Source organism: Somniosus microcephalus, chromosome 4 (assembly GCF_052327205.1).
Source record: "Somniosus microcephalus isolate GS21.2 chromosome 4, FLI_Smic_1.0, whole genome shotgun sequence".
Taxonomy (NCBI): Eukaryota; Metazoa; Chordata; class Chondrichthyes; order Squaliformes; family Somniosidae; genus Somniosus; species Somniosus microcephalus.
In genome coordinates, this window is record NC_140990.1 from 9,569,001 (window position 1) to 9,588,320 (window position 19,320).

Below are 19,320 nucleotides of genomic sequence, written 5' to 3' on the forward strand. Positions count from 1 at the left end.
AGAATTGGTTGGCGGACAGAAGGCAGAGAGTTGGAATAAATGGGTCGTTTTCCGAGTGGCAGGCAGTGACTAGTGGGGTACCGCAAGGATCGGTCCTAGGACCCCAGCTGTTCACAATATATATTAATGATCTGGACGAGGGAATTGGATGTAATATCTCCAAATTTGCAGACGACACAAAGCGGGGTGGGAGGGTAAGCTGTGAGGAGGATGTCGAGAAACTCCAGTACGATTTGGACAGATTGGGTGATTGGGCAGAAACATGGCAAATGCACTATAATGTGGATAAATGTGAGGTTATCCACTTTGGTGGCAAAAACAGGAAGGCAGATTATTATTTGAATGGCAATAGATTGGGAGAAGGGGAAGTGCAAAGAGACCTGGGTGTTCTTGTGCACCAGTCGCTGAAGGTAAGCATGCAGGTGCAGCAGGTGGTTAAGAAGGCAAATGGTATGTTGGCCTTTGTAGCAAGAGGGTTCGAGTACAGGAACAAGGATGTCTTGCTATAGCTGTACAGGGCCTTGGTGAGACCGCACCTTGAGTATTGTGTGCAGTTTTGGTCGCCTTACCTGAGGAAGGACGTTCTTGCCATGGAAGGAGTGCAGCGAAGATTCACCAGGCTGATACCTGGGATGGCAGGAATGACGTATGAGGAGAGATTGTGTCGATTGGGCTTATACTCACTGGAGTTTAGAAGATTGAGAGGGGATCTCATCGAACCCTATAAAATTCTGTCAGGCCTGGACAGACTAGATGCAGGAAGGATGTTTCTGATGGCCGGGGAGTCCAGCACCAGGGGTCATAGTCTAAGGATAAGGGGTAAGTCATTTAGGACTGAAATGAGGAATTTCTTCACCCAGAGAGTGGTGAACCTGTGGAATTCTCTGCCACAGAGGGCGGTGGAGGCCAGTTCATTAAATATATTCAAAAAGGAGTTGGATATATTTCTTAAGGCTAAAGGGATCAAGGGATATGGGGAGAAGGCAGGGACAGGGTACTGAATTTGGATGATCAGCCATGATCTCATTGAATGGCGGAGCAGGCTCGAAGTGCCGAATGGCCTACTCCTGCTCCTATCTTCTATGTTTCCATGTAAGTAGGTTTTTCCCTCTTGTTGGTTCCCTCATCACCTGTCACAGACCCAGTCTGGCAGCTATGTCCTTTAGGACTCGGCCAGCTCGGTCAGTTGTGGTGCTACTGAGCCACTCTTGGTGATGGACATTGAAGTCCCCCACCCAGAGGACATTTTGTGCCCTTGCTACTCTCAGTGCTTCTTCCAATTGGTGTTCAACATGAAGGAGTACTGATTCATCAGCTGAGGGAGGGCGGTAGGTGGTAATTAGCAGGAGGTTTCCTTGCCCATGTTTGACTTGATGCCATGAGACCTCATGGGGTCCTGAGTCAATGTTGAGGATTCCCAGGGCTACTCCCTCCCGACTGTATACCACGGTGCCACCACCTCTGGTGGGTCTGTCCTGCCGGTGGGACAGGACATACCCAGGGATGGTGATGGTGGTATCTGGGACATTGGTTGTAAGGTATGATTCGGTAATTATGACTATGTCAGGCTGTTGCTTGACTAGTCTGTGGGACAGCTCTCCCAATTTTGGCACAAGCCCCCAGATGTTGGTAAGGAGGACTTTGCAGGGTCGACAGGGCTGGGTTTGTCGTTGTCGTTTCTGGTTCCGAGGTCGATGCCGGGTGGTCCGTCCGGTTTTATTCTTATTGTTTTTCGTAGCGGTTGTTTACAATTGAGTGGCTTGCTGGGCCATTTCAGAGGGCGGGTTGTCTTATGAGGAAAGGTTGGACAGGCGAGGCTTGTATCCGCTGGAGTTTAGAAGAGTAAGAGGTGACTCGATTGAAACATATAAGATCCTGAGGGGTCTGGACAGGGTGGATGTGGAGAGGATGTTTCCTCTTGTGGGAGAATCTAGAACTAGGGGTCACTGTTTAAAAATAAGGGGTCGCCCATTTAAGAAAGAGATGAGGAGAATTTTTTTCTCACAGAGGGTCGTGAGTCTTTGGAACTCTCTTCCTCAGGGGCGGTGGAAGCAGATTCTTTGAATATTTTTAAGGCAGAGGTAGATAGATTCTTGGTAAGCAAGGGGGTGAAAGGTTATCGGGGGTAGGTGGGAATGTGGAGTAATCAGGTCAGCCATGATCTTATTGAATGGCGGAGCAGGCTCGAGGGGCCGAGTGGCCGACTCCTGCTGCTATTTCGTATGTGACTTATGCCCATTAACTCCCAGATCCCTCTTTCCCTGCACACTGTTTAAAACTGTGCCATTAAGTGTATATTGCCTCTCCCTGTTCCTTCTGCCAAAATGCATCACCACACACTTCGATTGGGTCGATTGGGCTGATACTCGCTGGAGTTTAGAAGAATGAGAGGGGATCTCATTGAAACTTATAAAATTCTAACAGGACTAGACAGACTAGATGCAGGAAGGATGTTCCCGATGGTCGGGGAGTCCAGAACCAGGGGTCACAGTCTAAGGATAAGGGGTAAGCCATTTAGGACAGAGATGAGGAGGAATTACTTCACCCAGAGAGTGGTGAACCTGTGGAATTCTCTGCCACAGAGGGCGGTGGAGGCCAATTCATTAAATATATTCAGGAAAGAGTTGGATATATTTCTTAAGGCTAAAGGGATCAAGGGATATGGGGAGAAAGTAGGCACAGGATACTGAATTTGGATGATCAGCCATGATCTCATTAAATGGCGGAGCAGGCTCGAGGGGCCGAATGGCCTACTCCTGCTCCTATCTTCTATGTTTCTCCGTATTAAATTCCCTCTGCCACCTGTCTGCCCATTCTGCTAGCCTTTCCATGTCCTGTTGCAGTCGATTGGCATCACCCTCACTGTCTGCCCATTCTGCTAGCCTTTCCATGTCCTGTTGCAGTCGATTGGTATCACCCTCACTGTCTGCCCATTCTGCTAGCCTTTCCATGTCCTGTTGCAGCCGATTGGTATCACCCTCACTGTTTGCCACACTCCCAAGTTTGGTGTCATCGGCAAATTTAGAAATTCTACACTGCACTGCAATATCCAGGTCATTTATATATGTACGTATGTATGGAGATGAGATGAGCAGGCTCGAAGGGCCGAATGGCCGACTTCTGCTCCTATTTCTTATGTTCTTATAAATGCAAGTCTATCTTGAACCCACAACCTTCTGACTCTGCTATCCACTGAGCCACAGCTGACTCCAGTCTTTTACACAGTTTCATCATAACTTCCTTGCTTTTGCACTCTACGCCTCTCCTAAAGCAGGGGAGTTATGATGAATTGTTAAACAGTTTTTTTAGCAGGGTGACCAAGGCTGTGTGTAGGAAACAATTGTGCATTTGAAAGCAGCTTGTATTGTGAAGCTTGTGCCCCTTTGCCAGGCCCGCTGCCTGCGGCCCCTCTCCCAGATTCCAGCCCCAGCTCTGTGCTGACTGAGCTGCTCTCACCTGGGGACAGCGCGTCACAATCGGCCCCAGTGCACCTGAGCTGGAGAGGAGGCCCCGCCCCCTTGCCGCGCTGCCATTGGCTGGAGGACCAGGCCGCCCAGTTCAGTCCTCCCACCTCAGCTCTCTTCCCATTGGTCAGCGCTCCCGTCAGTCAGAATCACATTGCTCCGGCTCACTCCGCCACCCCGCGTGGCTCAATCTGCTCCGTTCGGCGTCCGCGGAGGTCCCGCCCGACCGACTCTCAGGTTTGGTTTTTCTCGTATTTTACTTTATAATCTCGCTCTCCGCTCACCCCTCACCTCGATTTAAAACATCAACTCAAATTTCTCTCCACGGATGTTGCCTGACCTGCTGAGTTTTTCCAGCATTTTCTGTTGTTATTTCGGATTTCCAACATCTGCAGTATTTTGCTATCGTTTCTTGACTTTACCCCGGCCGCTGATTCCACCTCTTCCCCGGGCCCGGCCTTTCGTCTGCTCCCCGGAGGCCCCGCGCAGGCGCACTGGCAGTCTGGTTTTGTGGTGGGCCCGAATGAGCATGCGTGGCCCCGCCTCTCCACATTTAAAGGGACACCCACCCCCTCCATATTTAAAGGGACTCCCTCCCCCCTCTCGTGTGTTCTTCTGGTTAAAGGGTCTGTGACAATTCCCCCGGCCACCGCACTTTAGCAAGGATGTGAAAGACCTTGAGAGCCAGCCAGTGGCTCAGTTGAGAGTACCCTCGTCTCTCAGTCAGAAAGTTGTGGGTTGAAGGTCCCCACTCCAGGGACTCGAGCACATAAACCTAGGCTGACACTCTGGGGCAGTGCCGAAGGAGCGCCGCACTGTCGGAGGGGCGGTGCCCTGTCGGGGGGGCAGTACTGAGGGAGCGCCGCACTGTGGGAGGGTCAGTACTGAGGGAGTGCTGCACTGTCGGAGGGGCTGTACTGAGGGAGCGCTGCACTGTCGGAGGGGCAGTGCTGAGGGAGTGCTGCACTGTCGGAGGGGCAGTACTGAGGGGGCGCCGCACTGTCGGAGGAGCTGTACTGACGGAGCGCCGCACTGTCGGAGGGCTTTCTTTCAGATGAGATGTTCAGGTGGACATAAAACATCCCATTATTTGAAAGAAGGGCGGGAGAGTTATCCCCGGTTTCCTGGCCATTATTTATCATGCAAATTGGCTGCGGTGTTTCCCACATTACAACAGCGACTACACTTCAAAAAGTACTTCATTGGCTGTAAAACCATTGGTCGTGAAAGGCGCTGTATAAAGGCCAGTCTTTCTTTATTTCCTCTCCTGTATTTACATTAATTACTTATATAAATCACTTTTACTGTCTCTTGCAAGGGGCGGCATTGCAGACGGGCAGCTTAACGCAAACTTCACATGAAGATCTGACAGAGTCACTTGATTCATCAGGACCTGAATATCATCGACATATGGAAGCGGAAAGCAGCAATCAGAGTGCGGACAAACTGCACATGTGTCTTGTGTGTGGATGTGGATTCAACCAAAGGTGCAGCCTGGGGAGGCACAAGTGTAACCAAAGCGAGGAGAATCCGTGCAAATGTCGGGAATGCGGGAAGGGATTCAGTTGCCTCTCCGAGCTGGAGACTCATCAATGCAGTAACTCTGTGAAATGGCCGTTCACCTGCTCCGTGTGCGGGAAGGGATTCACTCAACAATCCGCCCTGCTGGGACACCGGCGAGTTCACACCGGGGAGAAGCCATTCGCCTGCTCTCACTTTGAAAAGAGGTTTAACCAGTCTTGCCACCTGTTGATACACGAGCGTGTTCAGACCGATGAGAGACCTTTTCAGTGCTCCGACTGCGAGAAGGGCTTCAGAAGATCCAGCGAAGTGATACAGCACCAGCGAGTTCACACCGGGGAGAGACCGTTCACCTGCTCCGTGTGTGGGAAGGGATTCACTCTCTCCTCCACCCTGCTGAGACACCAGCTGGTTCACACTGACGAGAGGCCGTTTACCTGCTCAGAGTGCGGGAAAGGATTCACTTGTCCCTCCTCTCTGCGGGAACACCAGCGAGTTCACACTGACGAGTGGCCGTTCACCTGCTCCGAGTGCGGGAAAGGTTTTACTCGTCCCTCCGCTGTGCTGATACACCAGCTGGTTCACACTGACGAGAGGCCGTTCTCCTGCTCCGAGTGCGGGAAAGGATTCACTCATCCCCCCAGTCTGCGGGAACACCAGCTGGTTCACACTGATGAGAGGCCGTTTAAATGTTCCGAATGCGACAAGAGTTTCAAATGCTCCAACGGCCTGGAGAACCATCGACACATCCACACCGGGGAGAGGCCGTTCAGCTGCTCTCACTGCGGGAAGAGGTTTATGCACTCATCCAATCTTCGGAAACACCAGTTCACCCACACCGGGAAGAGGCCGTTCCCCTGCTCAGTGTGTGAAAAGGGATTCACCAGTCCATCTCACCTGCTGAGACACCAGCGTACTCACACTGGGGAGAGGCCGTTCCCCTGCTCAGTGTGTGAAAAGGGATTCACCAGTCCATCCGATCTTCTGAAACACCAGTTCACCCACACCAAGGAGAGGCCGTTCAGCTGCTCTCACTGCGGGAAGAGGTTTACGTGCTCATCCACTCTTCGGATACACCAGCGCACTCACACTGGGAAGATGCCATTCCCCTGCTCAGTGTGTGAAAAGGGATTCACCACTTCAACTCACCTGCTGAGACACCAGCGAGTTCACACCTGAGCGCACTGGTCCCATTCTGCTGTTAATCACATGAAGGACTGTTCTGTGTTAATAATGGCAATTACGGGGTTGGGGGGGCGGGGGGCGGTTTGAAGATGCTGATAATAACCCCAGTAACTAGGCTGGAGTTTAAGAGGGGTCAGCCTCAGCTCAGTGGGCGACACTCTCACCTCTAGAGTCAGAAGGTCGTGGGTTTGAGTCCCACTCTGGAGACTCGAGCACGCAATCTAGGCTGACACTCTAGGGCAGTACTGAGGGAGAGCTGCTCTGTCAGAGGTGCCATCTTTCGGATGTGACATTAAACCACTGCCCCGTCTGCCCTCTCAGGTGGGTGTAAAAGATCCCGTGGCCGCTATTTTGAAAAACGGAAGGGAGAAAGGATCTCGACTTGGAAGATCAGGAAGTAGATGTGAAACTGTAATGTCGCTTGAAATGGTTGTAAGACTGAATTTAACTGTGACTGTAATAATCGTGTTTTGTAGGTAACAGAGCGTGGGGAAAAACCAGTACGAATCCAGTATGAGGTGATTTTGGTGGTGCCTCCTGTGTCACTACCACCACAACTACCATGCTTTACGGGTCTAACAGGACCTGTCCCATCAACCAACACGTTTTTAAGTACGAGCTGCACAGTTATGTGGCACAATTCAGACCCGACATTCCCCTATTGTTTGAGGGTTTCAGTGAGCTCATGATACGACTGAACTCCTCCCTAAAGCATTTTTTATGTTTTGGAGCAAGACAACTGGAGAATCGATATTGAAATTGAAAGCAGAAGGGACAACACACACTGGTGGGATATTGGGCTTAATACATCAGCATGCCCTTAGGCTCGTATTATTTCACACGCTCTGGTTGTTCTCCAACTTGTAATGATTTTGTATTTGAGATATGTAACCCATGTAGTAAAACTTTGAACTATGTAAGATCAGAAGTTTGTTTGAGATCTACCCAGTTAAACACAAATGTCACAAGGTAGGGAGTCAAAAATTGTTAGGACTAATAAGACAACATAGGGACAAACATGGAAATTCCTCATTGGATTAGGATAATTTCCCATGTACTGGTCATATCCCAACTTGTAGTAATGATGTGCTTACTATTCTACACCTGCTACCTGAAACACCTAAAGTCCAATGCCCAATCACATTTAAATATGATCACAGCCCAGAACATGTTAGAGTTACATAAACGGAAGAAAAATAATCCATATGTAAGATTTTAGTTTTGAGGGGTCGGCAAATGCCTCGCCCTCAAGGTAGGGATATGTAGGATAGGGTGTACCTGTAGGATTTAGTAAACATTATTAAGATTCGATAACCATTCTAATATAACTATAATATGTGAAATTGTATGTTAAGATCCTAAAAGCCTGTATAAAATGGAGAATGGCTGAGAGCAAAGCAGGATGGGATTATGCCAACCTGACTAAAAACCTCTGTTTAAAATTACTGAAGTAATGGGATGTTGTGCTAAGTTAATGGAGACGAGGAATTCAGCAATATTATGCTTAAAGAGATAAAAAGTACAGAGATAGATAAGAGTTGGAGACGTCCTTCATTGCTCCAGCTATCGGATGGACCGACTGTTTTGTCAACATTCTAGGAAGTGCTCTGTGAAAAGTGAAGATCTGAGATAAGGGTACTTTGTTATGCATGGAGAAAAAGTCAGAAGGATCAAACAATAAGATGGGTAATGAGGGAGCAAGACTTTTTACCAGGTGTTAGAGGGTTAATTACTGCCACGTAGGCAAAACGAGAGGGAAAAGGGTATAAAGATACAGGTTTTGAACATCGAAAGCGCGCACGTGTAACCAGAGATTGATAGGAGCTTCGGTCAACAGAACACAGCAAGCTCCCAAGGAAGCGCGCATGGGTCAACGGAACACAGCAAGATACATCAGGAGACTTGCGCCACGCTCACTCAGAAGGAACGCCGGGGTTTGAACGAACAGACTGTGACTATCTTCTTGTTAAGTACTACTTCTTTGTACTGGATTTTTAATGCTTAATAAACCTGTTTTACTGATGCACAATATACCTGTACCCAAAGTGGTTTGTGTAGTCACGGACTGTTTTACTGATACACAATATACCTGTACCCAGAGTGGTTTGTGTAGTTACGGACTGTTTTACTGATACACAATATACCTGGACCCAGAGTGGTTTGTGTAGTCACGGACGGTTTTACTGATACACAATATACCTGTACCCAGAGTGGTTTGTGTAGTCACAGACACATTATTATAAGAGCTTTTGAAAGTTACATCAGTCATCGGGAAAATGCTGGAATCCATTGTTAAGGAAGTGGTATCAAGTCACTTAGAAAATCATAACATGATTAGGCAGAGTCAACATGGTTTTATGAAAAGGAAATCGTGTTTGACAAATTTATTGGAGTTTTTTGAGGATGTAACTAGCAGGGTAGATAGAGGGGAACCAGTGGATGTAGTATATTTGGATTTCCAAAAGGCATTCGATAAGGTGCCACATAAAAGGTTATTGCACAAGATTAGGGCTCACGGGGTTGGGGGTAATATAGTAGCATGGATAGAGGATTGGTTAACGGACTGAAAACAGAGAGCAGGGATAAACAGATCTTTTTCAGGTTGGCAGGCGGTATCTAGCGGGGTGCCGCGTGGATCAGTGTTGGGGCCTCAGCTATTTACAATCTATACTAATAACCTAGATGAAGGGACCAAGTGTAATGTATCCAAGTTTGCTGATGATACAAAGCTAGGTGGGACAGTAAGCTGTGAGGAGCCTTTGGACCTTCTGACAATCACCTTAAATCTGTGTCCTCTGGTTCTCGAGCCTTCCGCCAATGGGAACAGTTTCTTTCTACACTGTCCAGACCCCCTCACGATTTTGAACACCTCCATCAAATCTCCCCTTAACCTACTCTGCTGTATGGAGAACAACCCCAGCTTCTCCAGTCTCCCCACATAACTGATGTCCCTCATCCCTGGTACCATTCTGGTCAATCTCCCCTTAACCTTCTCTGCTCCAAGGAGAACAACCCCAGCTTCTCCAGTCTCTCCACATAACTGAAGTCCCTCATTCCTGGTACCATTCGGGTAAATCTTTTCTGCAGCCTCTCTAAGGCCTTCACATCCTTCCTAAAGTGCGGTGCCCAGAATTAGACACAATAAGAAAGAAAGAAAGAAAGACTTGCATTTATAAGAACATAAGAAATAGGAGCAGGAGTCGGCCATTCGGCCCCTCGAGCCTGCTCTGCCATTCAATGAGATCATGGCTGATCTTCTGCCTCAACTCCATTCACCGGCCCTATCCCTTGATGCCCTTACTGGTCAGAAATCTATCGACTTCTGTTTTGAATATACCCAATGACTGAGCCTCCACAGCCCTCTGGGGTCGAGAATTCCAAAGATTCACCACCCTCTGTGTGAAGAAATTTCTTCTCATCTCAGTCCTGAATGGCCGACCCTTTATCCTGAGGCTGTGGCCCCTGGTTCTAGACTCCCCAGCCAAGGCAAACATTCTCCCAGCACCCACCCTATCAAGCCCTGTAATAATTGTGTATGCTTCAATGAGATCCCCTCTCATTCTTCTGAATTCAAGAGAATACAGGTCTAGTTTACTCAATCTATTCTCATACAACAGTCCCGCCATCCCAGGAATCAATCTCGTGAACCTTTGTTGCACTCCCTCTATGGCAAGTATATCCTTCCTTAGGTAAGGAGACCAAAACTGTACACAGTACTCCAGGTGTGGTCTCACCAAGGCCCTATATAATTGGAGGCAGCGTTGGTGGTACCTCTCCAGTGATTTGAGGTGCACTGGAGAGGTACCACCAACGCTGCCTCCGCAAAATCCTGCAAATTCATTGGCAGGATAGACGCACCAACGTCAGTGTTCTCGCTCAGGTCAACATCCCCAGCATCGAAGCTTTGACCATGCTTGATCAGCTCCGATGGATGGGTCACATTGTCTGCATGCCCGATTCGAGACTCCCAAAACAAGCGCTCTACTTGGAGCTCCGGAACGGCAAGAGAGCCCCAGGTGGGCCGAGGAAACGCTTCAACGACACCCTCAAAGCCTCCTTGAAAAAGTGCAACATCCCCACCGACACCTGGGAATCCCTGGCCCAGGACCGCACAAAGTGGAGAAGAAGCATCCGGGAAGGTGCCAAACACCTCGAGTCTCTTTGCTGGGAGCAAGCGGAAGCCAAACACAAGGAGCGCACGTCAACCCAAGCACCCCACCCACCCGCCCCTTCAACCACCGTCTGCCCCACCTGTGTGGACTCATCAGTCACCTGAGAACTCGTTTTTAATGTGTAAGCAAGTCATCCTCGGTTCCGAGGGACTGACTAAGAAGAAGATATAATTGGAGTAAGACTTCTTTACTCCTGTACTCAAATCCTCTTGTAATGAAGGCTAGCATACCATTTGCCTTCTTAACTGCCTTTCATGACCACTGGACGTCCCAAAGTGCTTTACAGCCAGTGAAGTACTTTTGAAATGTAGTCACTGTTGTAATGTGGGAAACACGGCAGCCAATTTGCACACAGCAAGCTCCCACAAACAGCAATGTGAAAATGGCCATATAATCTGTATTTTCGTCATGTTGATTGAGGGATAAATATTGGGCTCAAAACACCGGGAATAACGTCTTCGAAATAGCACCACAGGATCTTTTACGTCCACCTGAGTGGGCAGACGAGGGCCTCGGTTTAATGCCTCATTCGTAAGACCGCACTTCCGACACTGCAGCACTCCTTCATTACTGCCCCTCCGACAATGCGGCTCTCCCACAGCATTGCTTCCGCCGACAATGCGGCGCTCCCGCAGTACTGCCCCTCCGACAGTGCAGCGCTCCCTCAGTACTGCCCCTCCGACAGTGCGGCACTGCCTCACTACTGCCAATCCGACAGTGCGGCGCTCCCTCAGTACTGCCCCTCTGACAGTGCGGCGCTACCTCAACCCTGCCCCTCCGACAGTGCGGTGCTCCCTCAGCCCTGCCCCTCTGACAGTGCGGCGCACCCTCAGTACTGCCCCTCCGACAGTGCGGCGCTCCCTCAGTACTGCCCCTCCGACAATGTGGCACTCCCACAGCATTGCACTCCTGACAGTGCAGCGCTCCCTCAGCATTGCACTCCTGACAGTGCAGCGCTCCCTGAGTACTACCCCCTTCGACAGTGCGGCGCACCCTCAGCACTATGGCGCTCTCTCAGCACTGCCCCTCCGACAGTGCGGCACTCCCTCAGTACTGCCCCTCCGACAGTGCGTGGCTTCCTCAGCACTGCCCCTCCGACAGTGCAGCGCTCCCTCAGTACTGCCCCTCCGACACTCCCTCAGTACTGCCCCTCCGACAGTGTGGCGCTCCCTCAGTGCTGCCCCTCCGACAGTGCAGCGCTCCCTCAGTACTGCCCCTCCGACAGTGCGGCACTCCCTCAGCACTGCACTGGAGTGTGAGCCTCGCTTCATGTGCTCAAGTCCCTGGAGCGGGATTTGAACCCACAACCTTCCGACTCTGCTATCCACTGAGCCACAGTCTTTTACACAGTTTCAATATAACTTCCTTGCTTTTGCACTCTACGCCTCTCCAAAAGCAAGAGAGTTATGATGAACTGTTAAACAGTTTTTTTTTGCAGAGTGACCCAGGCTGTGTGTAGGAAACAACTTGGCATTTCAAAGAAGCTTGTATTTTAAAGCTTGGATTTATAAATAGGGCCCAGTGCACAGAGCAAAGAGGCTATGATAAACTTGTAATAACAGAAAATGATGGAAACACTCAGGCAACATTTAATCTAATATAAGCTAATAGAATGTTATTGTTTATTGCGAGGGGAATTGAATACAAAAGTAGGGAGGTTATGCTTCAGTTATACAGGGCATTGGTGAGACCACATTTGGAGCACTGTGTACAGTATTGGTCTCCTTATTTAAGGAAGGATGTAAATGCGTTGGAAGCAGTTCAGAGAAGGTTTACTAGACTAATACCTGGAATGGGTGGGTTGTCTTATGAGGAAAGGTTGGACAGGCTCGGCTTGTATCCGCTGGAGTTTAGAAGAGTAAGAGGTGACTTGATTGAAACATATAAGATCCTGAGGGGTCTGGACAGGGTGGATGTGGAGAGGATGTTTCCTCTTGTGGGAGAATCTAGAACTAGGGGTCACGGTTTAAAAATAAGGGGTCACCCATTTAAGACAGAGATGAGAAGAATTTTTTTCTCACACAGGGTCGTGAGTCTTTGGAACTCTCTTCCTCAGAGGGCGGTGGAAGCAGAGTCTTCGAATATTTTTAAGGCAGAGGTAGATAGATTCTTGGTAAGCAAGGGGGTGAAAGGTTATCGGGGGTAGGTGGGAATGTGGAGTAATCAGATCAGCCATGATCTTATTGAATGGTGGAGCAGGCTCGAGGGGCCGAGTGGCCGACTCCTGCTGCTAATTCGTATGTGACCTATGCCCATTAACTCCCAGATCCCTCTGTCCCTGCACACTGTTTAAAACTGTGCCATTAAGTGTATATTGCCTCTCCCTGTTCCTTCTGCCAAAATGCATCACCACACACTTCGATTGGGTCAATTGGGCTTATACTCGCTGGAGTTTAGAAGAATGAGAGGGGATCTCATTGAAACTTATAAAATTCTAACAGGACTAGACAGACTTGATGCAGGAAGGATGTTCCCGATGGTCGGGAACTCCAGAACCAGGGGTCACAGTCTAAGGATAAGGGGTAAGCCATTTAGGACTGAGATGAGGAGGAATTACTTCACCCAGAGAGTGGTAAACCTGTGGAATTCTCTGCCACACAGGGCAGTTGAGGCCAATTCATTAAATATATTCAAGAAGGAGTTGGATATATTTCTTAAGGCTAAAGGGATCAAGGGATATGGGGAGAAGGCAGGAACAGGGTACTGAGTTTGGATGATCAGCCATGATCTCATTGAATGGCGGAGCGGGCTCGAGGGGCCGAATGGCCGACTCCTGCTCCGATCTTCTATGTTTCTATGTAACAGATTTTAAGCAAGTGCAGGGGCGGGGAAAGGGGAGGAGGGGAGGAAAGAACAAAAGGGAGGGTCTGTGATAGGGTGGACGACAGGAGAGATTAAATGACAAAAAGGACGATGGTGCAAGGCGAAAGGCGATGGTAATGGGACAGGTAAAGGAACAAGATATGGTTGTGGAGGAGATGTAAATGGGAATGGCAGAATCAGCAACAGTTGCCGTCTGCAACAATAGGTGACTAATCCAGTAACAGAACCACTATGGTACTGTACCCCGTTAAAGGTGTGGTAGGTTCGCTTCTCTGAAGGATGTTGGTGATGACAATTGGGTTTCCGTAATAGTCGGGAAGATAAAATGCAACATAGAAATATAGACGATAGGAGCAGGAGTAGGCCATTCGGCCCCTCGAGCCTGCTCCGCCATTCAATGCGATCATGGCTGATCATCCAAATTCAGTACCCTGTCCCTGCCTTCTCCCCATATCCCTTGATCCCTTTAGCCTTAAGAAGTATATCTAACTCCTTCTTGAATATATTTAAAGCAGCTTGTATTGTGAAGCTTGTGCCCCTTTGCCAGGCCCGCTGCCCCTCTCCCAGATTCCAGCCCCAGCTCTGTGCTGACTGAGCTGCTCTCACCTGGGGACAGCGCGTCACAATCGGCCCCAGCGCACCTGAGCTGGAGAGGAGGCCCCGCCCCCTTGGTTGGAGGACCACGCCGCCCAGTTCAGTCCTCCAAGCTCAGCTCTCTTCCTATTGGTCAGCGCTCCCGTCAGTCAGAGGCCGGTGCCGGGCCTCCATCCACCTGATTGGGCCTCCTCCTGTGATGACGTCACAATCGGGCCCCAGTGCAGCAGCGCCGGAGAGGGATGGCCCCGCCCCCTCGCCGCGCCGCCATTGGTTGGAGGACCAGGCCGCCCAGTGCAGCCCTCGTCCTATTCGTCAGTCAGAATCACATTGTTCCGGCTTAATCCGCTGCGTTCGGCGTCCGCGGAGGTCCCGCCCGCCCGACTCTCAGGTTTGGTTTTTCTCCTATTTTACTTTGTAATCTCGCTCTCCGCCAACCCCCCTCACCTCGATTTAAATCGATTCCCCAACACTTGACTTTACCCCGGCCGCTGCTTTCGCCTCTTCCCCGGGCCCGGACTTACGCCTTCTCCCCAGAGGCCCCGCGCAGGCACACTGGCAGCCTCGGTTTGTGGTGGGGCCGAATAAGCATGCGCGGCCCCGCCTCTCCACATTTAAAGGGACACCCACCCATTCCACATTTAAAGGGACACCCACCCATTCCACATTTAAAGGGACACCCACCCCCTCCACATTTAAAGGGACACCCATCCCCTCCATATTTAAAGGGACTCCCTCCCCCCTCTCGTGTGTTCTTCTGATTAAATGGACTGTGACAATTCCCCCAGCCACCACACTTTAGCAAGGATGTGAAAGACCTTGAGAGCCAGCCAGTGGCTCAGTTGGGAGCACCCTCGTCTCTCAGTCAGAAAGTTGTGGTTCAAAGTCCCCACTCCAGAGACTCGAGCGCATAAACCTAGGCTGACGCGCCGGGGCAGTGCCAAAGGAGCGCCGTACTGTCGGAGGGGCAGTACTGAGGGAGTGCTGCACTGTGGGAGGGGCAGTACTGAGGGAGCACTGCACTGTCGGAGCGGCAGTACTGAGGGAGCTCCGCACTGTCGGAGTGGCAGTACTGAGGGAGCGCCGCACTGTCGGAGGGGCAGTACTGAGGGCGCGCTGCACTGTCGGAGTGGCAGTACTGAGGGAGCACCGCACTGTCGGAGCGGCAGTACTGAGCTGCACTGTCGGAGGGACAGTACTGAGGGAGCGCTGCACTGTCGGAGGGGCAGTACTGAGGGAGCTCCGCACTGTCGGAGTGGCAGTACTGAGGGAGCGCCGCACTGTCGGAGTGGCAGTACTGAGGGAGCGCTGCACTGTCGGAGTGGCAGTACTGAGGGAGCACTGCACTGTGGGAGGGGCAGTACTGAGGGAGCGCCACACTGTGGAAGGGGCAGTACTGAGGGAATGCTGCACTGTCGGAGGGGCAGTACCGAGGGAGCGCCGCACTGTCGGAGGGTTGGTACTGAGGGAGTGCCGCACTGTCGGAGGGCTGTCTTTCGGATGAGACGTTCAGGTGGACATAAACGATCCCAGTATTTCGAAGAAGTGCAGGAGAGTTATCCCCGATGTCCTGGCCATTATTTATCATGCAAATTGGCTGCAGTGTTTCCCACATTACAACAGCGACTACACCTCAAAAAGTACTTCATTGGCTGTAAAACCGTTGGTCATGAAAGGTGCTGTATAAAGGCCAGTCTTTCTTTATTTTCTCTCCTGTATTTACATTAATTACTTATATAAACCTGTTTTACTGTCTCTTGCAAGGGGAGGAATTGCAGATGGGCAGCTTAACGCAAACTTCACATGAAGATCTGACAGAGTCACTCGATTCATCAGGACCTGAATATCATCGACATATGGAAGCGGAAAGCAGCAATCAGAGTGCGGGCAAACTGCACATGTGTCTTGTGTGTGGACGTGGATTCAACCGAAGGTGCAGCCTGAGTAGGCACAAGTGTAACCAAAGCGAGGAGAGTCCGTGCAAATGTCGGGAATGCGGGAAGGGATTCAGTTGCCTTTCCGAGCTGGATACTCATCAACGCAGTCACTCTGTGAAATGGCCGTTCACCTGCTCCGTGTGCAGGAAGGGATTCACTCAACAATCCGACCTGCTGAGACACCGGCGAGTTCACACCGGGGAGAAGCCGTTCGCCTGCTCTCACTGTGAAAAGAGGTTTAACCAGTCTTTCCACCTGTTGATACACGAGCGTGTTCACACCGATGAGAGACCTTTTCAGTGCTCCGACTGCGAGAAGGGCTTCAGAAGATCCAGCGACCTGCTACAGCACCAGCGAGTTCACACCGGGGAGAGGCCATTCACCTGCTCCGTGTGTGGGAAGGGATTCAGTCTCTCCTCCACCCTGCTGAGACACCAGCTGGTTCACACTGACGAGTGGCCATTCACCTGCTCCGAGTGCGGGAAAGGATTCACTTGTCCCTCCGCTCTGCGGGAACACCAGCTGGTTCACACTGACGAGAGGCCATTCTCCTGCTCTGAGTGCGGGAAAGGATTCAATCGTCCCTCCTCTCTGCGGGAACACCAGCTGGTTCACACTGACGAGAGGCCGTTCTCCTGCTCCGAGTGCGGGAAAGGATTCACTCGGCTCACCTCTCTGCGGGAACACCAGCGGGTTCACACTGACGAGACGCCGTTTAAATGTTCCGACTGCGACAAGAGTTTCAAATGCTCCAAGGACCTGAAGAAGCATCGACGCATCCACACTGGAGAGAGGCCGTTCACCTGCTTCGTGTGCGGGAAGGGATTTGTCCAGTCCCACACTCTGCTGGTACACGAACGTGGGCACACTGACGAGAGGCCATTCTCCTGCTCCGAGTGCGGGAAAGGATTCACTCGTCTCACCTCTCTGCGGGAACACCAGCTGGTTCACACTGACGAGAGGCCGTTCTCCTGCTCCAGGTGCGGGAAAGGATTCACTCGTCCCTCCTCTCTGCGGGAACACCAGCTGGTTCACACTGACGAGAGGCCGTTCTCCTGTTCCGAGTGCGGGAAAGGATTCACTCGTCACTCCTCTCTGCGGCTGCACCAGCGAGTTCACACTGACGAGAGGCCGTTCTCCTGCTCCGAGTGCGGGAAAGGATTCACTCGTCATTCCTCTCTGCGGCTGCACCAGCGAGTTCACACTGACGAGAGGCCGTTCTCCTGCTCCGAGTGCGGGAAAGGATTCACTCGTTCCGACTCTCTGCGGGAACACCAGCTGGTTCACACTGACGAGAGGCCGTTCTCCTGCTCCGAGTGCGGGAAAGGATACACTCGTCCCTCCTCTCTGCGGCTGCACCAGCTGGTTCACACTGACGAGAGGCCGTTCTCCTGCTCCGAGTGCGGGAAAGGATTCACTCGTCTCACCTCTCTGCGGCTGCACCAGCGGGTTCACACTGATGAGAGGCCGTTCTCCTGCTCCGAGTGCGGGAAAGGATTCACTCATCCCTCCTCTCTGCGGGAACACCAGCTGGTTCACACTGACGAGAGGCCGTTTAAATGTTCCGACTGCGACAAGGGTTTCAAATGCTCCAAGGGCCTGAAGAAGCATCGACGCATCCACACCGGGGAGAGGTAGTTCAGCTGCTCTCACTGCGGGAAGAGGTTTACGCGCTCATCCAATCTTCGGAAACACCAGTTCACTCACACCGGGAAGAGGCCATTGCCCTGCTCGGTGTGTGAAAAGGGATTCACCCGTTCATCTCTCCTGCTGAGACACCAGCGAGTTCACACCTGAGCGCACTGGTCCCATTCTGCTGTTAATCATAAGAACATAAGAAGTAGGAGCAGGAGTAGGCCATACGGCCCCTCGGGCCTGCTCCACCATTCAATAGGATCATGGCTGATCCGAATCTAGACTCACGTCCACTTCCCTGCCCTCTCCCCGTAACCCCTAATTCCCTTATCTACTAGGAAACTGTCTGTCTCCATTTTAAATGTATTTAATGTCGCAGCTTCCACAGCTATCTCAGGTAGCAAATTCCATAGATTGACTACCCTCTGAGTGAAGAAGTTTCTCCTCATCTCAGTTTTGAAAGGGCAGCCCCTTAATCTAAGATTATGCCCCCTAGTTCTAGTCTCACCCCTCAGTGGAAACATCCTCACCGCATCCACCCGATCAAGCCCCCTCACAACCTTATATGTTTCGATAAGATCGCCTCTCATTCTTCTGAACTCCAATGAGTAGATTCCCAACCTACTCAACCTTTCCTCATACGTCAACCCCCTCATCTCCGGAATCAACCGAGTGAACCTTCTCTGAACCGCCTCGAGAGCAAGTATATCTTTTCTTAAATATGGAAACCAAAACTGTACGCAGTATTCCAGGTGTGACCTCACCAATACCCTGTATAACTGCAGCAAGACTTCCCTGTTTTTATACTCCATCCCCCTTGCAATAAAAGCCAAGATTCCATTGGCCTTCCTGATCACCTGCTGCACTTGCATACTAACTTTTTGTGTTTCATGCACCAGGACCCCCAGATCCCTTTGTACTGTAGCACTTTGCAGTTTCTCTCCATTTAGATAATAACTTGCTCTTTGATTTTTTCTGCCAAAGTGCATAACCTCACACTTTCCAACATTATATTGCATCTGCCAAATCTCTGCCCACTCACTTAGCCTGTCTATGTCCTTTTGCAGGTTTTTTATGTCCTCCTCACTCACTGCTTTCCCTCCCATCTTTGTATCGTCGGCAAACTTGGATATGTTGCACTCGGTCCCTTCCTCCAAATCGTTAATATAGATTGTAAAGAGTTGGGGTCCCAGCACTGACCCCTGCGGAACACCACTAGTTACTGATTGCCAGCCCGAGAACGAACCATTTATCCCAACTCTTTGTTTTCTGTTAGATAGCCAATCTTCCACCCATGCCAGTATATTACCCCCAATCCCGTGATTTCTTATCTTGATCAGTAATCTTTTGTGTGGAACCTTGTCAAATGTCTTTTGGAAGTCCAAATACACCACATCCACTGGTTCCCCTTTATCCACCCTGTATGTTACATCCTCAAAGAATTCGAGCAAATTTGTCAAACATGACTTCCCCTTTATAAAACCATGCTGACTCTGTCCTATTAAATTATGTTTATCCAAATGCTCTGTTACTGTTTCCTTAATAATGGACTCCAACATTTTGCCAACCACAGATGTTAGGCTAACTGGTCTATCGTTTCCAGCTTTTTGTCTACTTCCCTTCTTAAATAAGGGTGTTACATTAGCGGTTTTCCAATCTGCCGGGACCTTTCCTGAGTCCAGGGAGTTCTGGAAAATAATCACCAATGCATCCACAATCCCTACCGCCACTTTTCTCAAGACCCTAGGATGTAGGCCATCAGGTCCGGGGGATTTATCCACCTTAAGTCCCATTATTTTACTGAGTACCATCTCCTTAGTGATTTTAATCGTGTTTAGCTCCTCCCCCCCCATTGCCCCCTGTGTCCAGTGTTGGGACATTTTTAGTGTCCTCTACTGTAAAGACTGATACAAAATATTCGTTCAGCGTCTTTGCCATCTCCATGTTCCCTACCACTAGTTTCCCGGTCCCATCCTCTAAGGGACCAAC

The 19,320-nt window shown here is 50.4% G+C and overlaps 1 protein-coding gene across 1 annotated transcript in view; it reads left to right on the forward strand.

Annotated features, from left to right (window-relative positions):
- LOC147118262 (uncharacterized) overlaps nucleotides 1-17,667 on the forward strand; it is a 35,345-nt gene extending 17,678 nt beyond the window's left edge. Inside the window, 2 exon segments of the mRNA XM_085983694.1 lie at nucleotides 4,794-6,158; nucleotides 15,532-17,667. Of these exon segments, the coding sequence (XP_085839820.1) occupies nucleotides 4,794-6,158; nucleotides 15,532-17,493 (3,327 nt within the window). The 3' untranslated portion in view covers nucleotides 17,494-17,667.
- The last annotated feature ends 1,653 nt before the right edge of the window (nucleotides 17,668-19,320 follow it).